Source organism: Schistocerca piceifrons, chromosome 1 (assembly GCF_021461385.2).
Source record: "Schistocerca piceifrons isolate TAMUIC-IGC-003096 chromosome 1, iqSchPice1.1, whole genome shotgun sequence".
Lineage (NCBI taxonomy): Eukaryota > Metazoa > Arthropoda > Insecta > Orthoptera > Acrididae > Schistocerca > Schistocerca piceifrons.
Window position 1 is genome coordinate 251874026 of NC_060138.1, and position 13346 is coordinate 251887371.

Here is a 13346-nt window from a genome sequence, read left to right on the forward strand (position 1 = left end):
ACCGCCCTCTTCCGGGGCCATGCTATATCTTCTGGTATCGAGAAAAAAGCACGGCTCGTTTGCCTCGCGGTAAGTCAAAACTCGCGCCGTGTCGGCTATATGAGGCCGGAAAAGGCAATCGACCAGGGCTTCATAAACCAGCGTACACATGCGGAAGTAAAAGAACGCGGTATGTTTTTAAAGTACCGTAAATAACTTGTAAAAATGTAGTCCTGCTGCAGCAGGAGCCTTAAAGTTTTCGGTGACACTACAATGGACGTCTTTTTTGCAGGTTTGCTTTGTTTCGTTTTTCTTTTATTCTTCAGCTTGTGCGCCTCAGAGACAGTAATGTGGCGTTCTCGAACTCAAAGTCAGTCACATATTGAATGATGGCTGGACGTCGTTTTACAGTGGATACACTCAACCTACGTTTCTTGGCAAAGCCATAATGAAGTGGTTTTGCTAGCAGCTTGCTTCGATCTTTCAATGTTTTTTGGTTTTGATAAGTGTCTGAGCAGCGTGTGATCCTCACACATGACATTTCAATCTGGTGATGAAGACAGCACTGTTCCATGGGCTATTTCGGATGGAAACAAAGAACCTGTGAGTTGGTTTACAGTAGCCACTTTCTAACGTTCTTGGTCATCCGCTAGTCTCCTCAGCTCGGTGCAACTTCAACTTAATTTTTATTTTATTAGCTGATCAGTACAGAGGGTGCTTGTACTAACTTGAGGCGACTAAAAAGCTCGAAAACGAATCATCGTACGAAAAATGTTTTACGTGAAAAATTAATATTAGTAAAAGAGACATATGTCTGTGTTACACCTGGCCACCTCCTACTAAACACCCCTCTTGCGTGGGTGGGGTCAGCTTTGTATTTTCAAATGGGAACTCCCCAACTTATTGCATAATCGGCTTCTAGGCAAAAAAAAAAAAAAAAAAAAAAAATTCTGTGGTTTACTTAGCTTATTATTTCCCACGCGTGGTAGATGGCTTTGATATCGACGGATACCAAGTGGGCATATTTTTGCAATTAAGGACCGACGCCTTTGATTCCACATTTCGTTTACGATGCAAATGCAAACCTTCGTGTTCTAATGGTTGATACTGACGTTCACAAGTTACTTGAGTGTTGCAAACATGATCGCACAGTACGAATAATATGGCCAGACGTCATCATTTCAGGTTGTGTTCCCTATGGGGTTGATCGTGGTGAGACCCCAGACCGTCGGAATGCTTGATTTCGGTGGCCACCCTCGAAACCCTTTATCAAGGTGACTGATTTCTTCGGTGCGTGTTTACACCCAACCACTGTAACTCTCGCACTGGCCGCTACACGGCTACCGCCGAAATACAAGGCACAACCACTGTAATAAGGTAAAATGTCCATGAAGTGATAGCCTCACATGCCATGAATATTCACCGAAATCACGCACCCAAATGGTAAGAGGCAATGGGACTCACTGATATCAAGCGCCGTTGTTCCTGGATCGAGCTGAACATAGTTTCTAACCAGACACTGAAACGACTAACCGTATCTCACTGTACAACAAAATTTCCAACACTAAATTCCTAACGTAAATATCAACTGTTAGAACACAAAGGTTTAAATTTACACCATACATGAAATGTAGAATAAACTGCATCGATTCTTAATTGCAAAAACAGGCGTGCTGGATATTTTTTGATTACAGCGTCGTCTACCACGAATGGCCAGCTGTAGCACAGACAGATGTCTCGTCTACTAACATTAATTTCTCACCTAAATTTTTTTTCGAATGATGCGTCGTTTTCGAGATATTTAGTTATCTCAAATTGAAACAAACACACTGCATTTTAACCTAGGTCGCGCACTCCCTTTCTTTCCTTCCACTGTTCCTTCTGAAACTGCCTTAATGTACGACCTGTCAGTGAATCTCCCCTCCTAATTAATACTTCCATAGATAAGCTTTCGCTCACAACTGCCAACGTTATTTTGTCTACCCACGATGTTTGTAGATTTCTCCGTTAACAACATAACTCAAATGCTACAATCCTTTTCTGTCCTGCTGCTACTGTTGTCCACGTCTCACTTCCCGCGAACCACCATGCCCCATACAAACGTCCTTATCCCATTCATTCTTATTTCAGTTTTAGTTTTTTCCAAGCAAAGAGTTTCTTTTTCTCGTTGAAAACTAATTTTCCTTGTTGTATTTTACATATGACTTTTCCGTTGGCAGATGTTGTCTTACTTCCACAGTAGATGAATTCTCGATTTTCTAGCAACTAACATGGAAAGTCGCTTCATTACTGAATATGATGCGTTGTACGAAAGTGTTGTCATTGTCAATAGCATCAAGAATCTCTTTACAAAATGCCACACGTTTGCGTTTGTCATCAAGACGCAGAGCTTGTAACAACTGTAACTTGTATGACTTCATAACCAACCGACGTCTCAAAACACGCCAAATCGTTGTTGTAAGCAGTTGTAACTCCCGCCAGGCACGACGAGTTGACTTTGAAGGACTACGTTGGAAAGCAGCTTGAATTCGTGCAACATTTTCTTCAGGAACACGAGGGCGGCTAGGACTCTTTCCTTTACACGCACATCCTGAGTCTAGAAACTGTCGCTGTCATCTGCAAATGCTCCACCCACTCGGAGGATCAGTTTGGTACCTCAACCTGAAACGTCTTTGCACTGTAATCACGGAATTGAAATTCGCAAACTAGAGAACACAAAATGATTTCTACTGCGGAGTAGCCATTTTAAACATATGACGGTTACCAAGCAAACAGAAGACAACTGACATCTAGCGGCTATTAATATAAACTAGACTATGTATTCGTTTCTCCATTAGCCGAACCGAGGCACAGCGATCTATAGTTTGGACAAAATAATACTTTGTAATACGTACATTCTTTTTGAAACACCCTGTACTCTCATCCTAGCCTGTGTAGTGATACAGAAGAGAATACGATTATGCCTTATAACAATAACAGATTTGTGAATAGATAGAGTTTATAGCTGTCAAATAATTGTGAAACTTCATAGATGACCATCAACTGTTTATTTTTATGCTCAGTGCTACCAGTTTCGATCAGTAGACTATCATCAAACTTTGCTTCGGCATGACAATAGTCTACTAATGGATACCGGTAGCACTGAGCATAAAAATAAACAGCTGATGGTCAACTACCGCGACGTTTCTCAGAAATAACAACAATACTGAATAAATAAATTACATCTGATTTCTATAAAAATAACAATTATCGACATGTATCAAATTATTAAAGAATAAAGAGCACCTTCTTACTTAAAATCGAAGAAAATAAGTCACACGTAATTTCTTCAAAAACACAAACATTCGCAGTATGTCAAAAATCGAAATCCGTTAATTTCTTACAATAACATATGAATATTCACGTCACACATGTCACTTTGTGGTGCCATAGCAGGCTGCGGTAGCACACCGGTTGCCGAACGCTTTTATCTATACAACTATGGATCTAACCGCCCCCTTTCCCATCCCACGTCAGGATTCTCCCATCCCATTCCGCACCATGGACTGGATCAGATACCATTCCCATACTTCTGTTTGCTACCATTCAACCCATCCACTGCTATACTTGGTCTCACCTCCACAGTTACAGCCCAAAAGATTCCTTTCTTTATAACGACAATCTTCGACCTTACGGATCAGCTGACTCTCTACCTTCCAACCACCTTTCCCTAAGGCACGCCCCAACTGTAGCAAATGTGCTGTTGATCATTTTTAGATCTTCACCTCTCATCTTTTCATTTTAGTTATTATATTTGTATTACATTTCATATGAAAGTTGTAAAGTCAAAATATTTAAATACCAAAAATTAAAACTATATTTTTAATAATTTTTAAGAATTTTATTTCAGTTTCCTGCATTTAAACTCGATTGCGTGAAAAGTGGGATGTTAGATACCGAAACAACTCACCCATGCCCATATTGGGAGAGGGGGATGAAACACCAATAATGAAACTTCCTGGCAGATCAAAACTACGTGCCGGACCGAGACCTTTGCCCTTCGCGGGCAAGTGCTCTACCATCTGAGCTACCCAAGCACGACTCACGACCCATTCTCACAGCTTTAATTCCGCCAGTACCTCGCCTCCTACCTACCAAACTTCACAGAAGCTCATCTGCAGATCTTGCAGAACTGGCATTCCTGAAAGAAAGGATGTTGCAGAGACATTGCTTAGCCACAGCCTGGGGGAATGTTTCCAGAACGAAATTTTCAATCTGCAGCGGAGTGTGCGCTGATATGAAACTTCCCCGCAGATCAAAACTGATCTGCCAGGATCTGCTAGGAAGTTTCACTCAACTGACAGTTCTTTAGGCTCCAAGATAGCCAAAAGAACGACACCCTGCCTATCACAAAAGACTGTATACATCAGTTTGGCTGTAGATTACTGTTGGTGACATCACGTCTGATCTCTGGAGATGATGATGTTCAGATAACTGTCACCTTCATGCACGTATTGATCCAGAAGGTTCCGATAAATTTCCAATCAACGATTTTATATGTCTCGTGTAAAAATCCGCGAGACCCATCTCGCACACACTTCGCGATAGTCAAGGTAGCGTAACATCTACTCTAAGGCATTACAGTCGACATTTGTATGTGGACACAAATCCTTGATCGTATCCCGTCGTTTATAACGCATGAGTTGAGCGGGACGCTGTACTTGGAGGGATGGTTGCTTACAGCGCAACCGTACGAATTGTCCCTCACTGACTTCAACATATATAAATTGGGAGACGCTTATCTCAACTATTTTAGAGAAAATCAAGTTTGGAGATTTTAGGCCTGCTTGTGTTCATCATACAGTCAGTACTATTCAAGGAGTCCGCAACCGAGCGAGTGAGTGCTTAATTTTATATGCGCGAGGTCTGTGGATCGAATCTCCCTTCTGGTACTAATTTTTTGGTGAGCTACCTGCAACAATACTCGGTGATAAGCGTTGACATTGTGTGACGATCAAGAATCGTTTAAGAATGTAATCCAAGTTTGTTTTGCGATAAACTCATTCGTGCAGTGGTACATAGCTATACTTGTCACAAATATAGTTACAGTAACATGAGTATAAATAAAATGAGTACACTTATTTGACTGTTAGTTTCGCTTATTCTTTCTTTATCTCCAGTCTCCCTAACAAATTCTTGTTCTCCTTTTTTCAGGATAAGGATTAGGGAAATAATAAATGAATCATTAAATACTGACAATTTGCACTGTCTTAGTAAACTATTGTTAGAATGACATGCGAATTGAAAAAAGTACGGGCGGTGAGATTCAACCCAGAGACATCTGTCTTTTCAAACTAAGCACCTACGCTCTCGGCTGCGCACACCTTCAGTACTAGCACTCGCACAAACTTCAAAGTGGCGCACGAAACGTTCCAACATTAGTTTTGGTAGAAATATATTTATTTGAGTCGAAATACAGAAATGTAAAATAAAACATGTTAACAATATACTTAAACGTTATGTTCTGCTGATGAAGAGTTCAACAAGACCACCATCACGTCTGTCAATTTCCTCAGTACGATCTCTAATGTTTCGACACATATCTCGTTGCTAGCCTCAATTATCAGCACTCGCAGTTTCAGCATTGTACGAGGATGTTTAGGGAAAATCTTTTCCTTTAGAAATCCCCGAGGAAAAAATCACACGGATTCAAATCAGGATCGTTCGAGTGGCAGTCTTGTACACACACGAAACTATTAGGAAGTCTGTCTGGAATGAGACTGCCTTAAACGTTTCATGCGTGAAGTTTAAGACAACATTAGTTGTTTGTGGTATGGCTCCATACTGCATGAACCTCTGGTTTTCTAATTGAAGCCGTTTTGTAAGAAGCTGCTAAACAAAACAGCTACGCAGCGTGTTCAGATAACGTTCACTGTTCACTGTGTATTCAAGAGAGAATGACCCTGTTACCACATGACTTGAAACAGAGGCCCATATATTACTTCTTGCAGCATGATGCACATTTTCATGAAGCACTTTGGGACTTTCGGAAGCCCAAAAGCGCACATTTTGTTTATTAGCGACGCCTTCATGGTGAAAATGTTCGCCATCTGAAAAACAAACATTGTTCAACAGTTCACCTTGATTCACAGCCCATTCAGCGAACGTTATTGTTCGATGTTTTTTGTCCGTCATTAATTTAGGCGACACTTATTTTGTACAGGTACAAGCGCAAATCAGTTTTTGAAATTCACTGTACAGATCGTCTAGAAAAACCAAGTTAAGCAACTGTTTTCCTTGTTGATTTGCCTGGGCTTCTCAGTAACGTTGTTCTGACAGTTCGACATTCTGTCGAGAACGAACATTGGCAGGCTGTTCGCTCTTCCTCTCAAGCAATTAATCGTTACTATTAGATGTTTCGTAAGGCCTACTCGTTGTTTTAAATGAGGCCGACCATCGAGTTTTCAATTGTGTACGAAACGATGTCTGTGAAAGCACTGCACTTGTCGTTCCATGAAAAAATAACACAGTTTCAACACGCTCTTCAACAGTCAGTCTTCCTTCGTCAGCCGTCTTGGAACGTAACACAAACAATGCACTCGGAAATAAACAAAACTAATCTCCATGAACTACTCTCACTTCTGTCAACGTAGCACACAATAACAACTGATAGCCTAAAAAATTAACGCCAAAACAAATGTTGGATCATTCCGGGCGCCATCCTGTACATACGCACGCCTAAAATTTTCCAACTCGGTTTTTTGGTAAACGGCTGAGAGTTGTACCTTCTCGTTCGAATATACTGAAGTCCTAGTCGTGCCCTATAGTCCCAGTCAATACGAATCAAATCGGTGATGGGACATTCGTGCGGTTCCGTTGTAAGAGTAGTCGAACTCGTCGTGGCTTTTACTGCTCATCACTACTAAACCGCAGTACCTATCGTCTCAGACCAGTCACTCCTACATTTAGCAAGCGTCTATGTATCGCCATTGGTGCAAGTGTTCAGCACCTCAATGTCAGTCGCCATTTTGGGACTCTCCCCTGCTGTTGTTCTCATTCTCATGGTAACGAAACCAAAGTGATATTAGCGGGAACATATAAAAGTTAGTACCACATCAACATAATATGGCTCAGACACTCAAAAGTAAACCCACAAAAAAGTAGCAGGCATTAGTATGGGAACGAAGCTAGCACTGCCCCAGTCGCCACTGGACTAAATTACTGATCACCTACAGCCTGCCCACTTCACTGTATACTGTATTGTATTGCTCAACCCACCAAAGTACTGCTGTCGGTCACTTAACCCTTTCGTGGGCAAAATTATTAAACAGTTTTTTTTAATGAATGGAGAGCAGATAGTAGTTAACAGATAGATATATTTATCATACAGAATATCAAATTTGCTCCGACTGTGAAAGTGAGGTCACACAACAAGGTGGGAAGTATTCTTCCCACTGCCCTTCCTTGGAGTTAAATGACAAAAACATCTTTTTCAATATATGTCATATTTATTCGATAAATTTACTTCTCTTGTTACAATGATTGTTCACAATTACTTGCCATGAAATTTTCTGAAACATGGGTCTATGCAAAGTGCTATTTGACAATATGTACAAACACAGTGAGTGTTCTTTTCCGCAGCTTAGGTACTACAATGGCGGCACGTCCAGTAGTTTTCTCCTAAAATGGGTTGATGCTCCCCTACAGCCACATGACGAAAATCTTCAGGTACTTTAGCCCTTTTTGCCAGAAAGACAGGTTTTTGTCCACGCCTTTTTTGGGATGAGAAGCCAGCGATCAATTGTCTGGCTAGATGGATCCTGTATGTGAGCTGATCATGCTGCCCACTTTCTCTTTTACTTATTTTCCACAGGATAAAACTGTTCACTGCAGCAACATCCACCAGGAAATAAAATATTCTGTGCCAACATTTTACAGAACGTCTGCCAATAGCACACCTTTCTCGTAATTTATCAAACTTATTGACACTACCCATTATTTTGTTGTATTCTGCCACAAATTCAGGACAAGAAATATTTGTACTAGCACCATCCTCGTTTTTCCTTTTCACTGTGGCTGTTTCTCATTGGTCATGAATTGAGGACAGGAAAGTGACTGGACGGTTATCCATCCATTTTACTGCAGAAATGGCTCCTTTTGTTTCAAACCGGAATTATCCTCGTTCCAATTTTACGTGCTCCTTCATAGATTTGGGTAAATCAAAGCATTTACCATATACTAGAGCTTTGAGGAAAAAATCACAAAATGTCACGCAAACAGCACTGAAAGGCTACTCTACAGAGCAACACTCAGCTATACAATGCCTCTGCGCGAATGTACAGCTAAAACGGCGGGAACTTCCGATTGGAAGTAGTACCCTACACTGTTCACTAGGTGGTAACACCGTACAGAGGTGGGAACTGTGAATACCACGGGACTAGGAGCGAGTTCATTGTAGTGGGAAGCATGTTTCCCACGGCTCACGAAAGGGTTAAGCATCCAGTAAGTGCTCCTCTTGTAATCTGGAAGCCCCTGTCAGTGTCTCGGCATGAATCGCCCCTCCTTACATCCCACTAGGGCAGACAAATGAGCAGCTTTCTGCGTCTTGACAGGACGAGCACACGATCCTGCGCTCATGGGCCGTCAAGGACTTCGCGCCGAGCGTGCCGCAGTACGTGCAGATCTTCCGGCCGGAGAACAAGCTGCACGTCAAGTTCGCCGAGCACGTGGTCTGTGAGGACGAGTTCAAGTACGCGCTGCTGGCCAACAACTGCACCTGCCCGGGCGCCTCCACGCTCGTCACTTTGCTGCTGCACACCTCCAGAGGACAGTGAGTAATCTCTCTCTCTTCTCTCTCTCTCTTTCTCTTTCTCTCATGATCACAGTCTTTTTATACGCGATCCAGTCACATTAATGTGAGCACCATCTGTGTTCGATATCAACATGCGATAACCAGTCAGAAACGGCAGGTGGCAGCACTAGCGCTGGAGGGTACATAGAGCTTGTCGGTGGTGAGGGAGATGAGGGGGGACGCGGAAAACAGTGCTGCTGCTATCCTAAAGGGCAAACGAAGCTATTTATCTGACGTCCAAAAGGACATGATCATTGGCTTTCGGGCCAACGGTGGAAGCTTTCCTAAACAGCTAAGTCTGTAAACCTTTCGCGAGCCACCGCGGTTTAAAATGACCGTATCCAAAACTGGCGCCGGGGCAACTTTGGTGCACCACGGACCACAGACTACGGGGATCGACGACGGTTGCAGATATGTGTTCAGGCGAATACACTAGCAACTGTTGAGGAACTGATATCACAGATGAACCAAGAGGCTACCAACAGTGTCTCCTCAACGACCTTTCAGCTAACGCTGCTTCGTATGGGCTTCTGCAACAGGTGCCTGATTCGTGCACCCACGCTGTTGTTCGTCGGCAAGTAAGGCTGGAATTGCATGCCGGTAAAGAAACTGGACTTCCACTGAGTGGCGAGAGGTGCCAAATGAATCTCGTTTTATGCTCCAACGGACAGACGGCCGTTGATGTGCACGTCGTGAAACGTCTGAAAGCATACACCCTGGAAGTAGGAGGGAGCATTATGGTCTGGAGAATGATTTCGTGGCATTTCCTGGTGACCTCTTGTGGAAGGCAAAATGGATCAACTCAAGTTTGCATCTCTCCTTGCGGACCATGTCCACCACTACATGCATTTTGTTTTTCCTCAGCATGGTGGCATCTACCAACAGGACAACACAACGCGTCACATGGCTCGTAGTGTACGTGCGTGATTCGAAGACCACCAGGATGAGTTTACTGTACTCCTCTGGCCTCCAAAATCCCCGGATTTTGAACCAATCTAGAATCTGAGGGAACACCTCGTTAGGGCTGTTTGCACCATGGATCCTCAACCGAGAAATCTGGGGTAGTTGGCCACGGCAGTGAAGTCAGCATTGCTCAATAGCCCCGTCAGTACCTGCCAGTATCGATACCTGCCAAAACATCATCGACTCTCTTCCTGCACGTCTCGTGCTGTAAAAGATTGTTATTGAAGCTATTGACAGGTGGTCTCGCCGCGCGGAGTGGCCGCGCGGTTAGAAGCGCCATGTCACTAATAGTGCAGCCCCTCACGCCGGAGGTTCGAGTCCTCCCTCGGGCATGGGTGTGAGTATTGGCTTTAGCAAAATTTCAAATGTGAGTGAAATCTTATGGGACTTAACTGCTAACTCATCAGTCCCTGAGCTTACACACTTCTTAACCTAAATTATCCCAAGGACAAACACACACACCCACGCCCGAGGGAGAACTCGAACCTCCGCTGGGACCAGCCGCACAGTCCTTGACTGCAGCGCCCTAGACCGCTCGGCTAATCCCGCGCGTCTTGGCTTTTAGTATTAACTTAGTTTAAGTAGTGTGTAAGTCTAGGGACCGATGACCTCAGCAGTTCGGTCCCTTAGGAATTCATACACATTTGAACGTAATGCGGCTGGACAGTGCAGTAGTAGGATGGCCTACTCCACAAGGAAAAGTGGCTGACGCGAAATATAATACAATACATTATTTTTAGTTTACATGAAATTTTATTCAAAATAAGTTCGTTGTGAACCAGTACACAGATGCGTTCGAAAAGCTGTTAGAAAAAATTCTGATACTCAAACTTTGTCTCTACCTACAGTACCATGGTCCTAGCCCTACAAACATCTCTGAAACAGTGTCGAAACGCTTACCTTTCACTGCCATTCCCAGTTTCTGAAGGAAACAGAAGTCACACGAAGACAGACCAGCCGAATGAGAAGTGTGTTCCAAGGCCATGACAAATTCTGGGATCAAGAAATCGAGTACGATCTTGCTTCCGTACGCGAGTGCAGTCTCGTGCAACGAACACCGAAATCCCTTGATTCCGGTATACAGGTCTAACCCGAACAATCCTCGCCCAAACACAGTTTAAAACACCCACCATTTGACGATCTGGAGCGAATTATTTATGGATAATTTCTTTTGATCCCATGAAAACAGTGAGCATTGCATTGACACGGCTTTTCTGCATGCGCATTTTTTTTTTTTCCGGTCTCAGAGATTCTGGACCTTTCTATCCCGAGCTTCGGCAGGTAGTGAAAACACTATGTCTCATCATCTGTTACGATGCAATACGTGAACTCTGCTTCCCTAATGGCCGATCTTTTCGTATCTGTGCATTGCTCCGTTCTGCAACCTTTTTCACAGCCAGTGAGAGACTGGAGCACAAAGCGACAGAAGATCACCTTTTGCCCCGAAGTTTCAATTAGGATCAGTTGGGCGCCCCCCCCTCCCCCTTGCGGAGCCACCTGCATTGCCACCCACGCCCCTCCCCCCCACGCTATTCGTTCGTTTGACTGAATCGAGATATCGAGTAGTTGTACTTTCCTATGTAGCACACGCGTCCGCGTAATCGTATTTTATACGAACATAGATAGCTAATACATACCTACGAGAAAAGTCGGGGCCACTCTAGTGATCTCGATACGTTATTCTGTCCGGCGTTTTTTCTTTTCCGAGAAAAGTCACAAATATTCTACTGTTTTCTTGTACAGAAAACCTTCGATACGTAGCGTTATAAATACGGACTATTCGCTGAATAGGTAGCTAGTTTACATTTAATGGGACACATCTGGTCTATCAACCACAAAAGCTTTAAATTTCAAATGTTCCATTTTTTCTGTAAATTAACATTCATTTAGTTGTTATTTAATTGCTGTTTATGTCTAATAAATTAAATTTTTAAATTTGGTGGTAAGTGCCTATGGGACCAAACTGCTGAGGTCATTGGTCCCTACGCTTACGCACTACTTAATGTAACTTAAACTAACTTACGCCAAGGTAACAAACACACACCTATGCCCGAGGGAGGACTCGAACCTCTGACGGGGACAGCCGCTTGAACCGTGGCAAGGCGCCTTACTTAGACCGAGCGGCTACAATGTGCGCCGTTTATGTTTAATCTGTTATCTAGATGCGAAAACGGACCGTACGTCACACACAAAACTATTTTCTGTTATCTAGGAACGTAAACGGACCGTATATTTCCCTCAAAAGTATACGTCCAATACTTAACATACATTCTAAAAAATAAAAATATGTATTACCATATTTCAGCATCAGACTGTTTCGCGAATAAACGTCGTTCTGCTGAATGCGAGTCCTGCATCGTAACCATTACGCTGCCATTAAAGTATAATGTGGAAGCATGAAAGTAGCTGAATTCTCAAAATGAGTGAGGCGGCTATAGGGTCTAGCAACTAAATGAAAACATTTTTTTTTAAAAAAAATAAGCGTTTGAAACTGAATCGTAAGCACCGTAACTTTCCACTACTTCCTCTGTCTTTCTACATCATTCAAATATAGAAACGATATGCTTTGGCAAATTATGATAGATGTGTGTTAATAAAATGCTGTTGCAACTAGAGAACACTTCAAGTTCATAACTTTCCAGTCTTATTTCGGATGAAAACCGTAATCTTTATTTACTTAGCTGTGTAAAGACAATATTTTAAGAAAGTTGGGCACATATTTCTCGCACTATCGATCGACTTACCGCACAGTATATCATATGACGTGAGACAGCCAATCATTTGTGCTGTTTCTCACATCCGCTAGCAGGAAGACGCCCGTAAACACGTTTGTCTGAGCCTACCCACGCTTATGAAATACAGCTTTTCATCGTCTCCATCTATCTTTGCGACTTATCTCCGTAACCCTGATGTTACAGGAGGTTTGAGTAAACGACCTTTAACAAAGTGAAAAGAGTTTTGTAATTAAATACGAATCCTAACGACGACGTCCTGCGGAGCCAGCTGTAATCTGTCTTTAGCGATCTCTCAGAGCAGAAGGGCGCTTAAGAAACCTTTGGCAGTGTTTCCAAACCACTTTAGTCTTCCTGAATGGTGTGGATGAGCTACATCTAGCCACGTAAAAACAGCTTCATAACGAAACACGGTGGTTCAGGAGTTTCTCCTCCAGAGTTCTGAGAGATTCTGGTTGAGTATCTCTTGCGGCGGGAGGGCCCTTGAGGAATCTCTCATCAAATATTAACTCTCCTCTTACGTGCTAATTATGAAAATCCGTTGTAAAGTAGCGCGCAGTCGGCTACGTCACGCCGTCTCTCTCTCGAAAGATTTGTAAACACTTCACCTGCCTGTTCTTTTCACTTGATTTTAGTATCCGTACCGATGGCGGCTTTGTGATGATCAGGAGAAGCAGTACCGTGTGAAAGTCCATTTGTCTGGCATTCCGTGCAGTATAAAGGTGACTAATTTTCGCTACCATTTATTGTCATTCTTATTCTCATACTGAAAACTTGCTAGATTAGGATGCGAGAACCGCATCACTGTCAATGGGTGGGTTTTTCCCAAACAGCCATAAAAG

The 13346-nt window shown here is 42.9% G+C and overlaps 1 protein-coding gene across 1 annotated transcript in view; it reads left to right on the forward strand.

The window, feature by feature from the left end:
- The window catches only part of LOC124792676 (potassium channel subfamily T member 2), a 691963-nt gene that overhangs the window by 425442 nt on the left and 253175 nt on the right, over nucleotides 1–13346 (forward strand). The window contains exon 10 of the mRNA XM_047257958.1: nucleotides 8571–8788. Coding sequence (XP_047113914.1) covers nucleotides 8571–8788 — 218 coding nt within the window. The remainder of the gene's footprint in view (nucleotides 1–8570; nucleotides 8789–13346) is intronic.